Below are 21,880 nucleotides of genomic sequence, written 5' to 3'. Positions count from 1 at the left end.
TTCAGGAAGAGCAGTGTGGTTTTCATCCTGGTCGTGGAACACTGGACCAGCTCTACACCCTCAGCAGTGTCCTGAGGGTGCATGGGAGTTCGCCCAATCAGTCAACATGTGTTTTGTGCACTTGGAGAAGGTGTTCGACCGTGTCCCTTGGGGAGCCCTGTGGGGGGTTCTCCAGGAGTATGAGGCACCGGGCTCCTTGATACGGGCTGTCAGGTCCCTGTATGACCGGTGTCAAAGTCTGGTCCGCATTGCCGGCAGTAAGTCGGGAGAGTTGGACTCCGCCAGGGCTGCCCTTTGTCACCGATTCTGTTCATTAGTTTTATGGACAGAATTTGTAGGCGCAGCCAAGGTGTTGCCGGCAGTAAGTCACACTCGTTTCCGGTGAGGGTTGGACTCCGCTAAGGCAGCCCTCTGCCAAAGATTCTGTTCATTACTTTCATGGACAGAATTTCTAAGCGCAGCCAAGGCGTTGAGGGGATCCATTTTGGTGGCCGTAGGATTGCATCTCTGCTTTTTGCGGATGATGTGGTCCTTTTGGCTTCATCAGGACGTGATCTGCAGCTCTCGCTGGAGTGGTTCGCATCCGAGTGCAAAGAGGCTGGGATGGCGATCAGTGCCTCCAAATCCGAGGCCATGGTCTTGAGCCGGAAAAGGGTAGAGTGCCTTCTATGGGTCAGGGGGGGTGTCCTGTCCCAAGTGGAGGAGTTCAAGTATCTCGGGATCTTGTTCACGAATGGGGGAAGAAGGGAGCGGGAGATCGACAGGTGGTTTGGCGCAGTGTCTGCCGTCAAGTGGGCGCTGTACCGGTCCGTCGTGGTGAAGAGAGAGCTGAGCCAAAGAGCGAAGCTCTCGATTTACGGGTCAATCTACGTTCCCACCCTCATCTATGGTCATGAGCTTTGGGTCATGACCGAAAGAACGAGATCGCGGATACAAGTGGCCAAAATGGGTTTTCTCCGTAGGGTGTCTGGGCTCTCTCTTAGAGATAGGGTGAGAAGCTCAGTCATCCGGGAGGGACTCAGAGTAGAGCCGCCACTCCTTCATGTCGAGAGGGGCCAGTTGAGGGGGCTCGGGCATCTGGTCAGGATGCCTCCTGGATGCCTCCCTGGTGAGGTGTTCCGGGCACGTCCCACCGGGAGGAGGCCCCGGGGAAGACCCAGGACACGCTGGAGGGACTATGTCTCTCGGCTGGCCTGGGAACGCCTTGGGATTCCTCCGGAGGAGCTGGTGGAAGTGGCTGTGGAGAGGGAAGTCTGGGCCTCCCTTCTGAAGCTGCTACCCCCGCGACCCGACCCCGGATAAGCGGAAGAAGATGGATGGATGCATGGAGGGTAATTTTAAACTGTCTCGAATCTATTTCTAGGCGATTCATAGGCCTCAACCCAGAAAGAAGAACAAAAGCTGCAAACAGAAAAGGGACATCAAAACCAACAGGACAACTAGGACAACAGTGAACCCGTGTATCTCCATTCTCCTCCTTCATGGACTATCAGTGGAAATTTTAAAATGGTAAAGTTACACATTACACAATCAGTTCTCTTACTCCATCCCTTCTTCCTGTCTGTCTTTTTCTCTGCCTGTCTCTGTTCTGTCCAGGACAGACAGGAGGACAGCTACAATGAAGGAAGGTCAGAGAGAGTGTCTGTCCACTAAATCTTTCCTTTTCATCTTGTTTGTCTTTAACTGACATAAATGCAGTTTGGAAACTTTGACATTTGGGTACTTTTGTTTTATTAAAGATTATTTAATTAATTGTATTCAATGTCATATTATCATGATTGTAAACGTATCAGTTAGGTTTTTAGATCTGAGTATTTTTCACTTTGGTTGCAATACTTTGACTTCTGTGTAACAAGCAAATATTGCTGCTGCAAAATACAGTATTTTGTTTTGCTTCAGTTTGTCAGATTTAAATTGACAATAAAATCAAGTGATTTTAAAATATACATGCATGTCTATGGAAGTAAATATGTGCCATCAGAATTTGAATAAAAAATACCTCTGAAATTTGAATGTTGTATATTAGTGCTTACTTTTTCAGTATTAAAATAAATTCAGAATATATTTTTAACCAAAAAAAAAATTCAATGTCATTATTTTTGCAGTAAAAAAAAATTCGGTGTAATTTTTTTTACATGGTTGCAATTTTCAGTTATTAAAAAAATTCACATTCCTATTTCAAAGTGATCAAATTTTCAATATACATATTTTTCACAGTTTAAATTTTCAGTGTTAAAAAATTCAGCATATAAAAAATTCTACTTTTCAAAATTCAAATGCAATATTTTCGTTGTCCTCCAATTCAACTTGCTCAAATTCGCCGTCTCAAATTCAGCGTCTAAAAATTCGCTGTAAAAATGGCCAAGGTTACTTCAGGTCACAGACATTAGCAATGGATGTCCGATTCCAACATCCACCTAATCACGTGACACAACCGTCATATTGAAGAAATACCAGCATCACCCAGGCTGGCTAATTATGGAGGCGAACGCAAACCCAACGGTGAGTTTAATGCTTTCATATTTCTATAGTATATTTTATTTTGTGCATGAAGTTTGATACATTATCTTAAAGCCTGATTTAAAACACGGGTTGGGCCGTTGTTAATCTTGTAGTGCCGGCATATTACTTCTCGCTACCTCCTAGCACCCCCAGCCCCTCCCCGCTGTCCCACGTCCAATTTCCCCAGTTTTATTTCAAAAAGAAATACCACTTGGGTCAAGTCTAGAATCTTTAAAGAGAACTGATGGGTGGCGACATTCTGGGTTGTTTGTATGTTGTCTTAGGTGAGACTGAGACAGGCAGTCTTAGTAAAGTCGTAATTTTTCAGGAGATGCTACCGCTAATATGGCTGCCTTGTGTGCTTCAAAGAGGGGCTGTGAACACTTTCCGACATTAATTATAACCACAACCCCATTCTGATCAGCTACCGTATTGTTCAGGTGACTTCATTACAACATCATCCAAAATACTGCTTCTCTTATCTGACAATTGTTGATATACAATATTAATTTACATTCTTTTTACTTTGCCTAAAACCTTGTTCTGTTACCTAGCAACACTATAAACAACCGCCTTTGTTTTTTCAGTTGATTTTAACTAATTTTCAAGAAAATATATGTTTGTAAGTACATCTGTTAACTTATTTTAGATTAAATATCATAATTTAATTTAGATTACTGTGATTTCTCAATGCTGACCTACTGATGTCAAAATACTTTTTTATTTTACTGACAATTTTTTAAATGTTTTTTTTCTTTTTTCTCTTTTCTAGGAACTTTTGCTGAATCATATTTTTGATACACTCCGTGATCGTTTGGAGCAGGAAGAAGCAGTTTTATATCTGGGAAGAGTGTGCACAATCAAAGGTTTGTACAAATGACAAGTTTCAATATGTGATGCTTTTGAATGTCTATAGTAACATTAGCTTTGTGTGGTCTTCAATATGATGAGATTTGAAGGGCAGTTTTTAATCGTTTATTACTCTATAATTGAAGGACTGAGCGACTGTGGAGAGATCTGTGGACGGCTGTAACGTGCATCTATTATGATGTGCTACACTACCTTAAAGAAGAGGGATACCTGGACATTTCAAATGAAGCACTCCTCTTCTGTTGTCATTATGTCTTCCTGCCATGTCTGCAGGATGATCTGGATACTTTCTGCAGTGGCTGGGACAATCACCCACTTCGAACTGAAGCAACATGACTCCTAACCTGCTCTGGGTTCTTGGTCGTACACATCATCCAATTCCTGAACCCCACGGTGCCTTGACAGAGGTTATAAAGATTATAACGGAGGCTCAGATGTATTTGCTGAACATTTTATGTTCAGATTTTTATTGAATAACAATAGCTGAATAACGGCAAACGGCTGTTTGTAACCAAGCAACCAAAATCACCAGAAGGCAATGATGTTTTAACAAGATAACTATCACATTTTAATAAGATACATATGATGTTATAACGTGATAGCGCTCAATTTTTTTTCCTGTGACAGCAATACGCTTCCGTGCCAGTTTAAAAATTCACCATTTATGAAATGTAAAGCAAAATGCTGATCATGTTACCACAGAGGTGAATTTTAGTGCTTTTATGGTAGACATGTCAGAGAACAAAAATGTTCTAAATTTGTAATTTGTTTGTTTTTTTCTTTACTCAAAAGGAACCCATTAGGTACATTTGTACATTGTTGTATTGCTTTACATTACTTGAATTATAAGAATCAGAAAAAGTTTTGTCTTATGTTGTTTATTTTCTAATACTTAAAGCATATATGAACTCATCTAAGTACATTCAATAAAATTTTGCATAAAAAAACAATTTCAGTTTCATATTTAAAACTGCCTGTACAAACAGTACTGACTCAGAGAAATGAAATATCTACTCTGAACATTGTTATTCTAGTTCCTCTAGTTTTGAATTTGACAAAACTAGAGAAATTAGAGTAACAGCAATGTTGTCGCTCTAATGAGTAATACATATGATCACATTTAAACATATGTATCGAACTTGTGATCTGACAAAATCAGATAATTGAATTGATTCTACATTTCAACAAAACTGTTTTGTTTTAACAAACTGATTCACAAACAAAGAACTGCTACAGCTTAAATGTAGATTGTTTTTTATTTATTATTTTTTCTAACAGGTCAATCACTCAAAGCAAGCCAAAGCCAGACTGCGTAGAGGAAATGCATGCTACAAAATCCTCACTGAAAGAGTTGTAATTCCAGTAGTGACAAGGAATTCTTAGTGTTTTGTAGCATGTGGTGTAGTTTCCACCAACAATCTCCACAGACAGACTTGCTGGCAGATTTTCCCATCCAGTCCAGAATTTCATCATGTCTCCTCTTCCTCCACTCCGTGGTCTTTCAGTTAGTAAATTAAGTAAGTGGCTTGCAGATTCAACAATAGCATCCTGACTACCCTGTAGTCACAAAATATATAAAAGACAAAGTAGCAGTTGAAAATGGATTAGTTAAAAAGAAATTTACACTTCATGAGAATGATCACTTTTACTCAGGAAAGCTCTGTGCTGTAGGGTTCCCACCTTTCAGAAATTAAAATAAGGATCTAGCAGATGGAAAGTGTCATTCTATTTCACTAGAGAAACTAAAACTGCAGTACCATAAGTTTTAAAGAATAAAGAGACAGTATAATTTCTTCAGTTTCCCTTTTAATTTTTTTTTTTAATTGCTAGCATTCATCCTCACTGACACTGTTCAGCCTGGCATGTGTGTCTTCTCTCTCCTGTATCTTTGCTAGGACATGGTAGAGTATCGGTTGAGGACGTTTTAAAAAGACGCAGGTTGAGAGCGGCTCACCACGACTGCTAACCCTCTTTTGCACCCTAGTGTTTCTAGGCAACCGTGACATCATCAATGGTCCAAAGCGTTCTGGGGTCCTTACTAGCTCCCGCCACATTAGCTGAGCTTAACATGTCTTGTGTTTTATTTTTGTAATTATTGTTACACTAAATGTTTATATGCATGTGATAGGCGTTACTGTCGGACATACAGAAATACCGAACAAATCGCGTCTCGTTACGGGCGATTCCGTATTTTCTGAAAGGATGGCAATCCTACTGTGCTCTTCTCTCATTAAAATTATAGAAACTATATAAAACACAAATAAATCTACAATTTGTAAGATTAACAACGGCCCAACCCGTGTTTTAAATCAGGCTTTAAGATAATGTATCAAACTTCATGCACAAAATAAAATATACTATAGAAATATGAAAGCATTAAACTCACCGTTGGGTTTATGCGCCTCCATGGTCGCCAGCCTGGGTGATGCTGGTATTTCTTCAATATGACGGTTGTGTCACGTGATTAGGTGGATGTTGGAATCGGACATCCATTGCTAATGTCTGTGACCTGAAGTAACCTTGGCCATTTTTACAGCGAATTTTTAGACGCTGAATTTGAGACGGCGAATTTGAGCAAGTTGAATTGGAGGACAACGAAAATATTGCATTTGAATTTTGAAAAGTTGAATTTTTTATATGCTGAATTTTTTAACACTGAAAATTTAAACTGTGAAAAATATGTATATTGAAAATTTGATCACTTTGAAATAGGAATGTGAATTTTTTTAATAACTGAAAATTGCAACCATGTAAAAAAAATTACACCGAATATATTTTTACTTAAAAAATAATGTCATTGAATTTTTTTAGGTTAAAAATATATTCTGAATTTATTTTAATACTGAAAAAGTAAGCACTAATATACAACATTCAAATTTCAGAGGTATTTTTTATTCAAATTCTGATGGCACATATTTACTTCCATACATGTCTTTTTAATTAGAATTTTTTTTGAGTTTGGTAAATGAAGTTGCAAGTTCATGTGTAAACTTTTAAAAGCTAGCAAAGTATGCAATTTCATGAACTACTATAAAATAACAACTTTTTGTAATTGTGATAGCTTAAATGTATGTCCAAATGGGTTGTCATATGGCTAGAGATTATACCTTTTGTACTAACGTGCCTGCACTGCACATTTTTTAATTGTTTAGTGTTCTTTCTACCCTTTCACCCAGTCCTGTCTTAAAACACTTAATGTAATGTAACTTAAAAAATGTCTTTGAATTAACGTAATTAAATCAAGGAAAGGATTTCCACAAGATTAAATAGCTTTCTTTCAGCATGAAGCATGCTTGTTGAGCTAACGTAACCTTCATGAGTTGGACCAACTTAATTAAGTAGTGTGAAGGTAAAATAAAGGGGTTTCAACTAAATTAGCATTCATCTTAATCAAGTAAAATCAATTTCTCGGTCCAAAACATTGCAAATTAGTTGGGCTGGCTCTATTAAATTACATTGGGTCTAACTATAGTAAATGAGTTGAATCCACCTTAATAAATAAAACTGAGCCAACACATTTGCTTTAAATTGGAATAACCATAATATATTAAGTTGAGCGAACTCATTTGATTTATTAACAACCATTGAATAACCATAATAAATTAAGTTGAGCCAACTCATTTTATTTAAATTAGAATAATCATAATATATTAATTTGAGCCAACACAATTGCTTTACCTTGGAATAACCTTAATAAATTAAGTTTACCTAACACATTTGCTTTAAATAGGAGTAACACAATTACATGGTGCTGAAATAAAGCAAAGTAATCAGGAGGAAAACCTTTCCATTTTTTTTTATGTTTATCCAAAGAGTTATTTTTTTCAGTGTATAGGTGTAGAAGGTGGTAAAAATTCTACAGAAATAATAACCTTACTTGCAAACGCCACATTGCCTCTGCGGCTGTAGCGCTGTGAACATGATGAACACGGAGTAGTTTCTTGGAGGAGCCTTGACAAAGCGACGGAATTTCTCCCCATTCATTCTGATGACTGAACGCTTCGAGGTCCAGTCCATCATCTGAGTCACCTTCTCTGATAGCAAAGTCTGCACGTCAAACACACACACAAACATAAGCTAACTACTTTGTAATAAAAGCATTAACCCTCCTTTCATCGGCTCAGTTAGTGTAAAGAATTATCTTGGAACCGCGGTTTCAGTTCTCACACAGTCCAACCCAGAAGTTAACAACCACAACTGCGGTTTGTTTAAATGAGAAATAAATAAACTCACATGTTGAAACGCGTTAGCTAGATGTCAAAACAAGAAAAAGACAAACGGCGGTTGTCTTTTAAAAGTTGCCAAGCATAGGCATGACTCAAAATTTTGGAACTTTCTTTTCTGTACGTTATTAATGACTTCTTACCTCTTTCTTCCTTTGAGCATCACTGGGCTCATGGCAGAAAAAGAGAATAAAAATTAGCGTACTGTAAAGTTTCCCAAACATTCTACTGCACTTTGTACACTCCTATCAGCTAGGTGCCTGCCCACACTCCAACGCTTCAGTCCTGTCAGCCTCCCATTGGTTGTTTCTTAGCCAACCAGAGACTACCAGTGGAGACCAGAAGTATAAGGATATCATAACAGTACGTCAACGTTGCCGCCATATTGTGAGTACTTGTCTTGCTATTTTGTACGGTGGCAGTTTTAACATAAACTCGCTTTCACCGCAATTACATTCCAGATATCGGAAAATGGTTTATGAGTAGACGTATTAGTTAATTAAGATATTTCATTATATTTGGACTAGACAAAATACCTATTTGAGATATCTCTACTTACATTCGGACGAGGGCTGCACAGTGGCGCAATTGGTAGAGGTGTTGTCTTTTTGTCTAGCAAAATGTTTTTACGTCAGCATACAGCTACCTCGATGAGCGACTCAAGTTGGGGATTTGTTGTTTGCTGCTGAGCATAATCGTTTTGTGGCTAAAACAAACATTATTTTTATATCAACTTCTAAGTTATGTGAAACTTCTGTTAAAATCATTTGAGGGAACAGAAAATCAGTCCAGTACCAATCCACATTCTCAGGGGAGAAAGACTCACCTGATATAAATTACATTTTTAGCTGTTGGAGGAACGCTTAAGATAAATTTATTTAATCAAAGAATATCATAAATATGTGTGTATTTGTACCTTAAATTGGGCAGCACCGACTGCAGTTTCACTGTGTTGAAACTGTGTTGCTTTGTCACTTACAGTGACATCTGCTGGATTTAGAAAGTCATTGCAGGCAAATTAAATAAAGACGGGAGAGTTAACCGGTTGAGTTGCAACAGTGGCGCAGTTGGTAGAGCTGTTGCCTTGCAGCTAGAAGGTCCTGGGTTTGATTCCCGGCCCGGGGTCTTTCTGCATGGAATTTGCATGTTCTCCCTGTGCATGCGTGGGTTCTCTCCGGGTACTCCGGCTTCCTCCCACAGTCCAAAAACATGACTGTCAGGTTAATTGATCTCTCTAAATTCTCCCTAGGTGTGAGTGTGTGTGAATGGTTGTTTGTCTTGTATGTCTCTGTGTTGCGCTGTGACAGACTGGCGACCTGTCCAGGGTGTACCCTGCCTCTCACCCAGAACATAGCTGGAGAGGAACCAGCAACCCTCCCGATCCCATTAGGGACAAGGGTGACCAGAAAATGGTAGTGAAAGCAGAAATCTGAGATTCTGAAAAAGGACTTTAATATTCTTCTGAACACTATGGGAAAATTGAAAATGAAGTTATTTCTCAGTGGTCCAATTCCATCACCTCAATGGGGAGACGAAAAACACTCCAGGCTGGGCATGATAAACAAATGGCTGATTAAAACCTGCTCTGCCAGCTCAGTGACCTTCATCGATAACCTCTGGATCTACTGGCAGCGCTTTCACCTTTTTGGAAGAGGCAGACACAATCTCAATAAACATGAGATAAAGTTACTCACTGCAAACCTTTTTTATTTTATCAACAAGGACAGCAACGTCATCGTCGCTTCAGAAGAACAGGCTCAAGGATCTCTGACTAGGATGGAACTCTCTGCGTATCAGGAGCCAAAACAAGCTGATACAACATCGACTGGAGACGGAGCGACTGGTTCCCTTCCTCCTCCACCCCCTCCTTGCTCATGCACTCATTCAGAGGATTCACAGGATTCACAAGACACCTTTGGAGAAATGTCTTCTGGACCAGAGTTTCTCAATTTTACAGACGGAATGAATCAACAGGTTCTACTTGGGACGTCTCTCCTTAGCACTCATGTAACAGACCTCACTTCATTTAAGCCACCTGCCTCCGATTTCCCAGAGGATCCATCACTCTGCGTTTCTGAGGTCTGAGGCCGGGGTCCAGATATTATTTTTACACCCGTCCTCCCCCAGAATGTGTCTGGCCCCCCAGCACTACAAAACAGGACATTACCTGTCCGGATCACTACCAGAAAATTTACAAAAAACAGAAACATAAAATACAGGAGACCTAATTCAAACCTCAGACTGTGCCCCTGCCTAAAGGAACCTCAGACTGAAGAACTTTTGGCCTCCAAGTTACTAAAACTGGCTCTTTTAAATACCAGATCTCTCTGTGCCAAAGCTCTATTAATCAATGATTTCATCACTGAGCATAATATCGATGTTATGTTTCTGACAGAAACATGGTTGAATGACAATAATGAACCAATCGTACTAATTGAATCTGCGCCTCCTAACTACAATTTCTTAAGTGAGAATAGGAAACATAAAAAAGGAGGAGGCGTGGCTTCAATATTTAAGAATACTGTAAATAGTAAAATCTCTTTGGGTCACTTTACCTCTTTTGAGTTACTTGGAATTGAGATTAAAGGCCTCAAACGAACTTTGACACTAACTTTATACAAAACTCCAACATATGTGGAAATTTTCTTTACTGAGTTGAATGAACTTCTATCTCTCATATGTATTATATATATATGTGTGTGTATGTGCCAAAACTTCCTCCAGCTGAACAGAAACAAAACTGAAGTTATTATTTTTGGACCTAAAGAGGAACGATCTAGAGTTATAGATCTAGAGTTATAGATCTAGAGTCAGTGCACAGCTTCAGTTATTACAACTAAAAACCAGCGATCAGCCCGAAACCTGGGAGTAGTGATGGACTCTGACCTGAACTTTCAGAGCCACATAAAGACAGTTACAAAGTCAGCCTTCTATCACCTGAAGAACATTTCCAGGATTAAAGGACTAATGTCTCAGCCAGATCTAGAGAAACTCATCCATGCGTTTATTTTCGGTCGTATTGATTATTGTAACGGCGTCTTCACAGGTCTGTCCAACAAATCAATCAAACAGCTGCAACTGATCCAGAATGCTGCTGCTCGCGTTCTCACTAAAACCAGGAAGATAGAGCACATAACACCAGTTTCAAAGTCCCTCCACTGGCTCCCTGAAGCTCAAAGAATAGACTTTAAAATACTGTTGTTAGTTTATAAATCACTGAATGGTTTAGCACCACAATACATTAAAGATTTGCTGCTATTGTATCAACCTTACAGACCTCTCAGGTCTTCTGGTTCTGGTTCTGCTCTGCATCCCCAGAACCAGAACCAAATGAGGAGAAGCGGCATTTAGCATCTATGCACCAAAAATCTGGAACAAACTTCCAGAAAACTGTAAAACAGTTGAAACACTGACTTCCTTTAAATCTCAACTAAAAACCCACTTGTTTAGAGTTCTATTTGAAACATAATCAATTACAATTTTTTTGACAGAATCTGACTTGATGTGTTTTTAATTGTTGATTCTATGTTGCATTGTGTTTTTGTGTTTGATTTGATGTAAAGCACTTTGAAATGCCTTGATGCTGAAATGTGCTATACTAATAAAATTTGATTGATCGATTGATCAAAACCATATTGTATCAACACCATAAATGACAATGTACAAAATTTTGGATGAGACTTTGTGAAATAAATGCTTATTTTTGGTATACGGTAAAGATTTCATGGAGTTGAGTTGTTTCAATATCTTTATGTGGACATGGGACATATTTATTGTTCCTTGGCTCTTCTCGTGTACTGCAGAAAAAAAGAGAAACACAGCAAAGTTTAATGTTATTACTCCAATGACCGGTATACCTTTAAGAAATGCATAATGTGCACACTTATCAGTTATCAAATACCTATTCTAATGATTTGTATTTTCTTTGAAAAAAATAAAATAAAATAATGGTCATTATTACCACTCCTGTCCTGGATATTGCCAAACCCATGGCCTCACTCTTGATTCTGTAACTCTTTGTATGCACAATTTATTTCTTCACCCACACACACACACAATATTTTAGGTTCAATAAAACATTTATTAGTTGGTTTGGATACATTTGTTCTCTTTGCTAGCATGCACATTTAGTTCATATATGTATTAATATCAACTTAAAGTTAATTTGTTTGCTTTCTTGCTGGTACTTACGTGTCATGGAGTTGCCAGACAAAAGATGGGATGAGGGCTCAGCAGACTACAGTTACTTATCAAAATCACTGTGTTACCATTTTCTTTAGTAATTTTATTTTTTGTCACGTTTGGTTCAATTTGTCTTGCCCACATGCAGAACACTAAACAGGGGAGACAAAATCAGTGAAGGCAGTTTATTAGAAAACAAAAGATAGGTGGAACCGTCCTGATCCGGGAGGTTATGGCTCAGGAAACAACCAGCACTCTAAGGAAGGATGGCAAGGGAGATGGTGAGTTCAAGGTAATCGCAGACAGGAATGTTAACAGCAGTAATGGATCAATCTTACTTGTGGAGTGGGGAACTTGTCTGGGGGGTTTTCTCAGAAGGTCCGAAGTAGTGATGTTACGTGATGAGCCGAGGCTTCGAGGCGTGTGTCGAGTAATGGGGGGGGCGTTTCCGTAAAGCGCGTATCGAGGCTTGCTTCATTTAGGGGAGGAGCCGAAAACGATGACGTCCGAGGCTTCGCTGCCCGGCTGTACCACGTGACTGCTTCGGGAAATGGCTCAGATTTTGTCGCGCGGTTTGACAGCTTTATAAACCCCACAGGCTCCATTCAAAATGTGGGTTGTTGTAGGCGAGTTGCGGTCAGTTGAGAGAGTGGACAGAGTTTTGATAGTTTGGATAGCAGAGTTTGGATAATGTTTATTTAGTTTGAGACAGTTAGTTTGGTGTTTGGAGAGTTTAGGAGAGAGATAGATAGATAGGAGATTTAGGAGCACAAAGACAGGATAGGAGTAGGATGGAGCCAGCGAGAGGTAAGGTGAACTGAACATTTGCAGATGCATTAGGTTTGCTTATGAGGAACTGTATTTTTCACTGTTTCTTATTTTCTGTAAAGGTGAGGTGTTTATTGTGCACCAAGGAGTTGGGGTACAATAATAACACCTCATCCATGCTAAGACACTACCGTGCCTTGCATGAGAATAGGGAGGAAACTGGAGCTTCACCCAGCCAAGGTATTTCATTACTATACTATATACTATACTATAATCATCGGTCACTGTACCCCAATCTGTACAAACTTGCACTTATTTATTTATGCACCCCGGCATTATCTGTGCCATGTCTTTTCAAAGGCTGGAGAAGTAGTGTCAAAAAAGAGAAATCCTTTGAAACCTAAAACTGTGGAGAAATTGTTGTTTCTTAATAAAAATGAATGAAATCATCCAAGTTACACAAGCATTAGCCTATTCACTACCCCCTCCCTACTTCCACAAGCACTTTCACTGTCCTCTGCCTGATTAAGCTCATGCCATTTTTCTAGAGTCACAGAAAAACATTATTACACAACATGCCATATCACATGACACTATTTTGGGAATAATTACACACAGAGAATACATTCAAACAATATTTTATTGTTCAAACAATATTTTATTGTACACATATGTACACCTTTTGTGAAGTCATTCCCAAGACCCATAATAGACAAAAATTCAATGCATCACATGTGTTAAGATACAGCGGGCTGTGATTGTACACCTGGCCAGTAGGTGGTTTCGTGTGCACATGAAGCCTCAAGAAATGAACCCTTTCTCGAACCATTTGGCTCAAGTGGTACAATGCCTCATGAGGCTTCATCTCACCATCACTAGTCCGAAGTCTCAATTTTGTTGTGGTTCCAGGTGATCCAGGGTTTTGACAGAGGAGGATCCGGGAATTGACGTGGAGGGCAGACAGGTAGGCTCGGACGGGAAGGAGTACAGACCAGTAGCAAGACTGCCCACCGGAGTAAACTGGAGATGCTGAAACAAAGGAAGGACAACGTGGAATTACTCACAGGTCTTTCAAGGAAAGAATCTCAGATCGCTCCCGTCGGTGCTCAGAGCACCATGGTAGGCTAACGCTCCAACACTGAAGTATTCGTGGTGCGGCCCTCTTGTACTCCAAGACTGATGAGATGATTGAGTACTGGTGTGGAAGGTGATGGCACACCTCTCCGGAAAAAGGTGTGTCTGGCGCCATCTAGTGGACGGAAGGTGAGAAACAAAAGTGGAACAAAAACAGAACCCACAAAAAGGGACAAAACCCCGGTTCCTGACATTTTCTCTACGCATCTTGGGGAGTAACCACAGTTTTTATTTGACACTTATCAGCAGCGACAGAAACATAAACAATGGAGATGCGCATTTTATTGCTGGAAAAAACAGTAACTATTTTGAGTTTCGGTCACCAAGTCCGATTATCATAAGCAGCTTTGGGCTAGTTTTATTTTTAAGTCGCTTGCAGATTTTATGCAAGCAGATTCAATGCACTGCACCGCAGGTTGCGGTGTTTGAGCTTGGAAATAAGCAGACATAAACCCCAGAATTTGTCTGTCATCTAGTTAGTTTTAGTCAGACTCATGATCCGTCCCGCTGTGTCTATGTTAATATCAAGTTAATATATTTGCTGTGAATTACGTCGAGCTTCGCGTTGAGCTCCAGAAAACTGCAAACATCTACAGCTTTTGACGTCTCTGCACACTGATCACAGTCAGGAAAAAGAGCCTCGAGCAGAACACAGCTTACAGTTTTATAGGGAGAGTTTCATTCCATTCACATAGTTTGATAATCTACTTGGTCACTAGGGGTGTCAAGCACATCATGAGGGTGCATAGAAGAAACAATTTAATAACTTTATTGAAGTAGTTTCAGAAGACATTCTTTTAAGCATGTGCATTACACAAGTATCATTATACTGATGATATGTAATGTTTTACTCATAATCATGTAGTAATCTTAAAATTTTCCACTACAAGACCTACATGAACATGTTAATTATATATTAATGTTAATTATCAAATATTAAAAAAATAAATATTACAGAAATTTTAGAATCAAATACAGAATAAATGATAATTATTTGCAAATGTATACTGATGGTTCAAAAATCCAAAAAAATGAAGCGATTGTTATAGCAGTAGTGATTCCTGATTTAAATAATAATATTTCAAAAAGAACATCTAATTATCTGAGTATATATGCAGTAGAATTATGTGCTACATTAGTAGCTTTAGAATGGGTGGAGGATACTAATATAAATAAAATAATAGTTTGCTGTGATTCATTACCTCCATTGTTGAGTATTGAAAAGGGAAGTACAAATAATCATCAAAATATCTTACATGAGGTTATGGCTGTTCATCATGTGAACAAACCAAAAATGTAATATTATTGTGGATTCCTGCTCATGTGGGTATAAGGAGGCTATTAAAAAGAATACATTGATATTCCAATGAAGTTATCTAAATCTGAAGGCAAAAATATAGTGTGGAAAGATATTGTTGTTATGAAAAATTAGGTGGGATAATGAAACAAATGGAAGGATACAAAATACAATTGATGTTGTAAGGGTTAGAAGAATAAACAGGAGAGAGGAGATAGTTATGAATATAATAAGAACTGGCCACATTTTTTTGAATGGCACTTTTCTTAAGATAGGGAAACTTGTTACTGGTTTATGTAATTAGTGTGATACTGTAGAAATGATGGAACATGTTTTTATTAGCTGTAAGAAATGAATCAAAGAAGATTATTGAAAACGGTAATAGGTTTTAATTAGGAATTAAAATTTGAGAATGTGGTTGCTCAGTTAAATAGTAATGAAGAAAAAGAGAAGGTTTTTCGTTTAAAAAAAAAAATATATCGGGCTCATTAGGAGAATTTGAGGAATAAGTATTAGGATCCAACAGGTGGCAGTAGTGAAACAACAATGGATGCAAGCTCCCGTTAAAATCAAAAGAAGAAGTAGAAGCACTTGGGCCCCCATTGATGACGTTTGACAATTCGCCTCGGTCTCGTGAGATTACGATTTTCCACGTTCTACGTTTGCAAGACGTCACAGCTTTTTGATAGTGTATGGTAGAGATCAACATCCAGTGTGTCAATAATTCTTGCAGTATACATCGAAAGACCTCGGGGAGCTGACGGGATCACTGTTGTTCTCTGCAGTGATTGACTGGATCTCTCGCGGCTGTCTGTTAGGGGATTTGGTGTACTTGTGACCGACGTCGGAGGCCTTTTTGTTTTGCCTAATGCGTTTGAGGCCATTATTTGCTAACTGAGTTTTAAATACCGTTTGAATTTCTGGGCTTCCAACACAAGACCATTTTTAACGTCACCTAAGAAAGCAAATAGGGTCAAGAACTCGGACAAATTTAAGTTTTCTATAGAGCTTCTTGTCTCATTGGAGGATGTGCGTTTGAAGCCTGCTCAAATTCAATCTCTGAGTGTTAGATCTCCTCTCCGATTTTCTCCACCTACAAAATGTGGTTAAAACTTTTCTTTTTACTCCTGTATTTCATGATGTTGTTTTTGCTTGCTAGAATTTTTGAGACTGTAGTCTGGTATGAGACTGGTATGTTCGCCACGCAGCTTGTAGATCCAGTTACTCTTAGTTACAATAAGTTGAAAACCATCTTAGAGTGCAGAGGACTGGGATACACCGGCCTGGCTGAGAAAAAGGATGTCAGCGAACTGGTGGAAAAATCAGGTAAAATCACTCGGAATGTATGGGTGGAAGATGTCTTCGAAAAATATATATAAATATTTTGTTCAGGACTTAAGAACTGAGCGATTATTGTTAGAAATAATTACCTTTCTGTATTATAAAATTAAACTATTATTCTTTATTTCCAGAGATTTTAAAGTAATTTTTGTACTTGTTAACTTATGAAAGTGTATTTGAAGTTTGTCTAAATATTCATTCAAACCCCAATCAGAACCAAGCACATACCATGGGAGATGGAGCCTTTTCTTCGCCACCCCAAGAAGAAAAGGCTCTCACCCCACCTTCCTTTGAAGGTGGGGTGAGAGTAACTTTGACTCCTTATCTACCTTCAGGTTATTACGGTACTCAAAACTCACCTGTGTAAACTGGTCTATGCACCATAGTCTCCTTCTCTCGCTCTCTTTTTTTGTAAAGCATTATTGAATGTCCTAAAAAGTGCTATGTCACTGCAATATACAATTTTTTATGATTTCATCATTTAAGGCAGGTGTTTCAAACTCCAGTCCTTAAGGGCCACAGTCCTGAAGTTTTTAAATGTGCCACAGGTACAAAACACTGGAATGAAATGACTTCTTCTTCTTCTTCTTCTTGATTTTATTGGCGGTTGGCAACAAACTTTAAGTAGCATTACCGCCACCTACTGGTATGGAGTGTGGTTCGAAATGGACTATCAACTTATATAAGTATTTGTATCTTCCTACTCCTACCTTTAATATATAATTTAACTAAATGAATTTCCTATTTATATATACCTACATACTCTCATCCATTTTTATATATATCTTTATAATCCACCCCCCTAGATCATGCACCCATTCACACACACACCTATTTTAATCATATTCTTTGAAATAATGTAGTTTTCTTTAAATATTTAATAATTATTTGTATATGTTTACTCCCCGAATTCTTCCTCAAAATATCTATCAAATTAATCTTTTCCTTAATACATTCAAACTCTCCTTTCATACACCTTCTTTCTCTTTCATACTTATGGCATTCTAACATAACATGTTCTATCGTTTCATATCTGTCACAATAATCACATTTTCCATTATTATGCTTTTGTATTTTAAAAAGTGTATAATTAAGACCTGTATGCCCTAATCTTAATCTTGTTATCACCCTTCCCTCCTTTCTATTTCTTCTTCCATTTCTTTTCTCTCCTACTATCTTCTGTATTTTATAAAACCATCTTCCTGTTTTTTCTTCATCCCACCTTTTTTTCCATTTTTCCATCAGTTTTTCTTTAACCATACTCTTTCCCTCATATTTACTTGTTTTAACTTTAAAACTAATATTATTATGAATTGTCCTTTTTGCCATATTATCTGCCCTCTCATTTCCTTCTACCCCTATATGCGCTGGAATCCATACAAATACAACTACCAGCCCCATATTCTGTATTCTATACAATGTATAAAATATTTCTAATAATATATCCATCGTACTATCTGATTGAATATTTTTTAAACTTAATAATGCTGAGCTTGAATCTGAACATATCACTGTTTTTAATGGTTTTATTTCTTCTATCCATTGTAAAGCTAACAATATTGCCAACATTTCTCTTGTGTAAACTGATAACCCATCATCTGTGCTCCGTTTTCCTATTTTTACATCGAATTCTGGCACCACAAAAGCTACTCCTATCTTCCCATTTATCTTTGACGCATCTGTATAAATTTGAATATATTTGTAATATTTGTTTATATGTATCTGTACTGAATATCTATCTACCGTGTATGATTTATCTTGTTTCTTTTCTATTATTGACATGTCTACGGTTGCTTCTGGTAAAATCCATGGCGGTATTATTGACATTGGTGTTTGACTTATTTCTAAACTATCAATCTTGAATTCTTTTGTTTTATTTCCAATATTCCATCCAAAACTCCTCATTTCTTTCTTTTCTTTTTCCCAACATGGACCTAAAATTTCCCGAGTTGGATGATCAAGTTTATTGCTTTGTAAATTTAACCAGTAATTTATTTCTAGTTTTGTTCTTCTTAAGTTTAATGGCATTTCTCCCATTTCTACTTCTATTGCAGCTGTTGGTGTGGTTTTAAATGCTCCAGTACATAATCTTAATGCCTGATGTTGAATTATGTCTAATTTATTCAGATGTGTTTTAGCTGCTGAACCGTAAACTATGCACCCAAAGTCTATGTTAGATCTTATCATTCCATTATAAATCTGTTTCAGTGATTTTCTATCTGCTCCCCAGTCACTGCCAGCCAAGCATCTTAAAATATTTAAGATTTTCTTACACTTATCAACCACTTTTTGAATATGTATATTCCATTTTAGTTTTTCATCAAACCATATTCCTAAAAATTTTATACACTTTACTTGTTCTAATTCTTGATTATATAATTTTAATTTTATTTCCTTGTTTATTATTTTTTTTGTGAATATCATTACTTTTGTCTTTTCAACTGAAAACTTGAATCCCCATGGCAACGCCCATTTTTCTATTTCAATAATAACTTTTTGTACTTTCTTTACAATATGATCTACATTTTTCCCTCTTTTCCAAACAGCTCCATCATCTGCAAATAATGAACATCCTATTTCTTTTCCAATTCCATTAAACACATCATTTATCATAATTAAGAACAGTAAAGGACTTATAATGCTTCCTTGCGGAGTTCCATTTTCTACTTTATATTTTTCTGAATACATTTCTGCTATTCTCACTTGTATTTTTCTATTTGTTAAAAAGTCTTTAATCCATTTAAATAATTTTCCTTTAATATCCAACATATATAGTTTAATCAATAATCCCTCCACCCACATCATATCGTATGCTTTTTCTATATCAAAAAATACTGCCACCACACTTTCTTTATTTACTTGTGCTCTTCTAATTTCATGTTCTAAACATAACGTTGGATCATTAGTGCTCCTCCCTTTTCGAAACCCACTTTGATATTTTGATATATCTCCTTTACTATTTAAATAATAAACCATCCTATTGTTAATCATTTTTTCCATTATTTTACATAAATTGGATGTTAAAGCTATTGGTCTGTAATTTCCTGGGTTTGAATTTTCTTTTCCTGGTTTTGCTATTGGTATTATAACTGATTCCTTCCAATTTATTGGTAATTTTCCTTCCTCCCAAATTTTATTATATAATTGCAATAATATATCTTTTGATTTTTCACTAAGTTGTCTTATCATTCTATAACAAATCTGATCTTTACCTGGTGCTGTATTTTTTGTCTTCCTGAGTGCAGAATTCAATTCAGCTTTTGTGAACTCAACATTTAACAAATTATTTGTTTCTTCAACTTTCTCTAATAACTCTTTATATTTAAGTTTTGTATTTTCTCTCCCTCTCCTTCCCTCTTCACTTATATTATTTGAACTATGAACTTTACTAAATGTTCTTGCCAATGTTTCAGCTTTATCTTCATCTCTTACTATATTTATATTATCCATTTTTAATATAGGGTATTCAAACTCTTTCTTTATGCCATTCATTCTTTTAATTATTTTCCATATTTTTTCCATTTTGGTTTCTCTCCCTATTGTACTACAGAAATTCCTCCAATAATCTCTTTTTGCGTTCTTAATAGTTCTTCTTACCATTGTTTGCTTTCTTTTATAATCAATTAAATTCTTATAAATAGGGTTCCCTTTTAATACCTTAAATGCTTTATTTCTTATCTTTATTGCTTTTTTACATTCATCTGTCCACCATGGCATAATTTTCTTATCATTTCTACATCCTGTTTTCTTTATTGAATGATCTGCTGCTTCCATAATTATTTTGCAAATTTCTAGATTAACATCATTTATATCCCTTGTCATATCTACTTTCTCTAAGTTTATTTGACTCAAATACCTAAATTTAATCCAGTCTGCTTTATTAAAATTCAGTTTTTTATTTACCTTTATATTCTTATTTAGATTTAATCCTACCTTAACTACGATGGGATAATGATCACTACCTATTGTTGTATTTTTATCAATGAACCACTCGCATATACCAGCTAAAACATTTGAAACAATTGTTAAATCAATAACTGATTCCATCCCTGTTCTTACATTGATTCTTGTTCCCCTCCCATCATTAATACATACAAGATTTTTCATTTCCATTAATTCTTCTATATCTTTTCCATTTTTATCATTACATTTACCCCACAATGTACTATTTGCATTAAAATCCCCACACCAAATTACTTTCCCTTCCAAATATGCCATTAACTCCTCCATTATTTCAATTGATAATGTTTTGCATGGATTATAAAAATTTATTATTTTAAATTTACTTTCTTGTTCCCATATATCAATTATTATATATTCAAGTTCCTTCCCTTCCCTAATACCTGATATTTCATCCCTTGTTTTATAAATATTGCACATCCTCCTCCCCCTCCCTCCTGTCGATCTCTTCTTCTATTATATCCCTTAATCACAAAATCTAATGTTGTTTTTAACCATGTTTCCTGAACACAAATAATTTCTGGTTTTTCCTCAAGACTATCAACATAACCTTTAAGTTCCTGTCCGTTAGCAATTAAACTTCTTGCATTCCATTGTAATATTAACATTAATTATTTTCAGCTGGTGGTCCTGGTCTCCCATCCCCCTCCAGCTTTTTGTTTATGTTCTCCCATGATCCCTCTTTAAACCCCAAAAACTTTTCTGCTCCTCTCACTATTATTTTAATTTTCTCAGTTTTATGCTTGGCTTGGTCAGTGCAGTTGATAACATATGCTATAAATAGTATAAATTTTTCTACTGACACTGTGATATTTTCTTCTAATTGCACTTTGCTTTGCTGTGGGATTTGGTTCACTGTTTGTTCACACTTTCTTGTTGTCTGTTCCTTCACATTTTTAACAGCTTCTGCATAACTAATGTTTTTAATTGTTTTAATCTGAATGATTTCTTTTGCCTTCTTCCTCACCTCACATCCTCCATACGTAACTCTATGTTGCCCTCCACAGTTACAACATTTTTCTTGTGCTTCTTCTTTACATTCCTCTATTTTGTGATCTTCACCACATGTTGGACATCTCTGCTTCCCTTTACAAACTGCTGCTATGTGTCCATATCTTTGACATTTGAAACAACGAAGTGGTGGAGGGATACAAGGTCTGACCTGAAAACTGAGATATCCTATTTTGATGTTTTGTGGTAAATCTTTCCCTTCAAATTCAATGAGAATTGACAAACTTCCTACTCTTTCTCCATTTATTGTTCTTGACAATCTCTTCAAGTTATTCACTTTTCCTCCTGTAATATTCTTCTTAATTTTCTCAAGATCTTCATCTAGAGGATCCCATAAATCACTCCTCTAGTTTTTTTATTTTCGCCTACTATTTTTTTCTCCATCACAGTTTTTTTACATATATTATCCACACTTAAAGCCTTATTTTTTTGTTCTTCATTTTTACAAACTACCAATAAATTTCCATCTCTCAATATCTTCACCATTTCAACATCTCCGATTTTCTTTTTTACTTCTCTTGACACCACAATGGGGCTGATGTTATTCTGTTCTTCTTCATTTTTTAGTTTTAATATTATTTTAACTTCCTCC

General features: G+C 36.9%; 2 protein-coding genes across 9 annotated transcripts in view; one reads left to right on the top strand and one right to left on the bottom strand.

Annotated features, from left to right (window-relative positions):
- LOC122836855 (magnesium transporter protein 1-like) overlaps positions 1–7,892 on the bottom strand; it is a 61,480-nt gene extending 53,588 nt beyond the window's left edge. For 3 of the 4 annotated variants that reach the window (XM_044126804.1, XM_044126806.1, XM_044126807.1), the window contains exons 1-2: positions 7,739–7,890; positions 7,250–7,419 (exon numbers count right to left, since the gene is read on the bottom strand). In XM_044126804.1, coding sequence (XP_043982739.1) covers positions 7,250–7,419; positions 7,739–7,819 — 251 coding nt within the window. In that variant the 5' untranslated portion in view covers positions 7,820–7,890. Of the gene's footprint in view, positions 1–7,249; positions 7,420–7,738 lie in introns of all 4 variants that reach the window. The other variant, XM_044126805.1, reaches the window with a different exon arrangement.
- Positions 7,893–15,554: 7,662 nt separating this feature from the next.
- rnf103 (ring finger protein 103) overlaps positions 15,555–21,880 on the top strand; it is a 55,597-nt gene continuing 49,271 nt past the window's right edge. For 2 of the 5 annotated variants that reach the window (XR_006371633.1, XR_006371632.1), the window contains exon 1: positions 15,618–16,302. Coding sequence is in view for 3 of the 5 variants with exons in the window: in XM_044126801.1 (XP_043982736.1) it covers positions 16,077–16,302 (226 nt within the window). In the remaining 2 variants the exon portion in view is untranslated. Of the gene's footprint in view, positions 16,303–21,880 lie in introns of all 5 variants that reach the window. The other 3 variants (XM_044126802.1, XM_044126803.1, XM_044126801.1) reach the window with 2 other exon arrangements.

The sequence above is a fragment of the Gambusia affinis genome, linkage group LG09, assembly GCF_019740435.1.
Source record: "Gambusia affinis linkage group LG09, SWU_Gaff_1.0, whole genome shotgun sequence".
NCBI classification, from domain to species: domain Eukaryota; kingdom Metazoa; phylum Chordata; class Actinopteri; order Cyprinodontiformes; family Poeciliidae; genus Gambusia; species Gambusia affinis.
The sequence above is the reverse complement of the archived record's forward strand: the minus strand, read 5'-3'. Positions and strand labels throughout refer to the sequence as shown.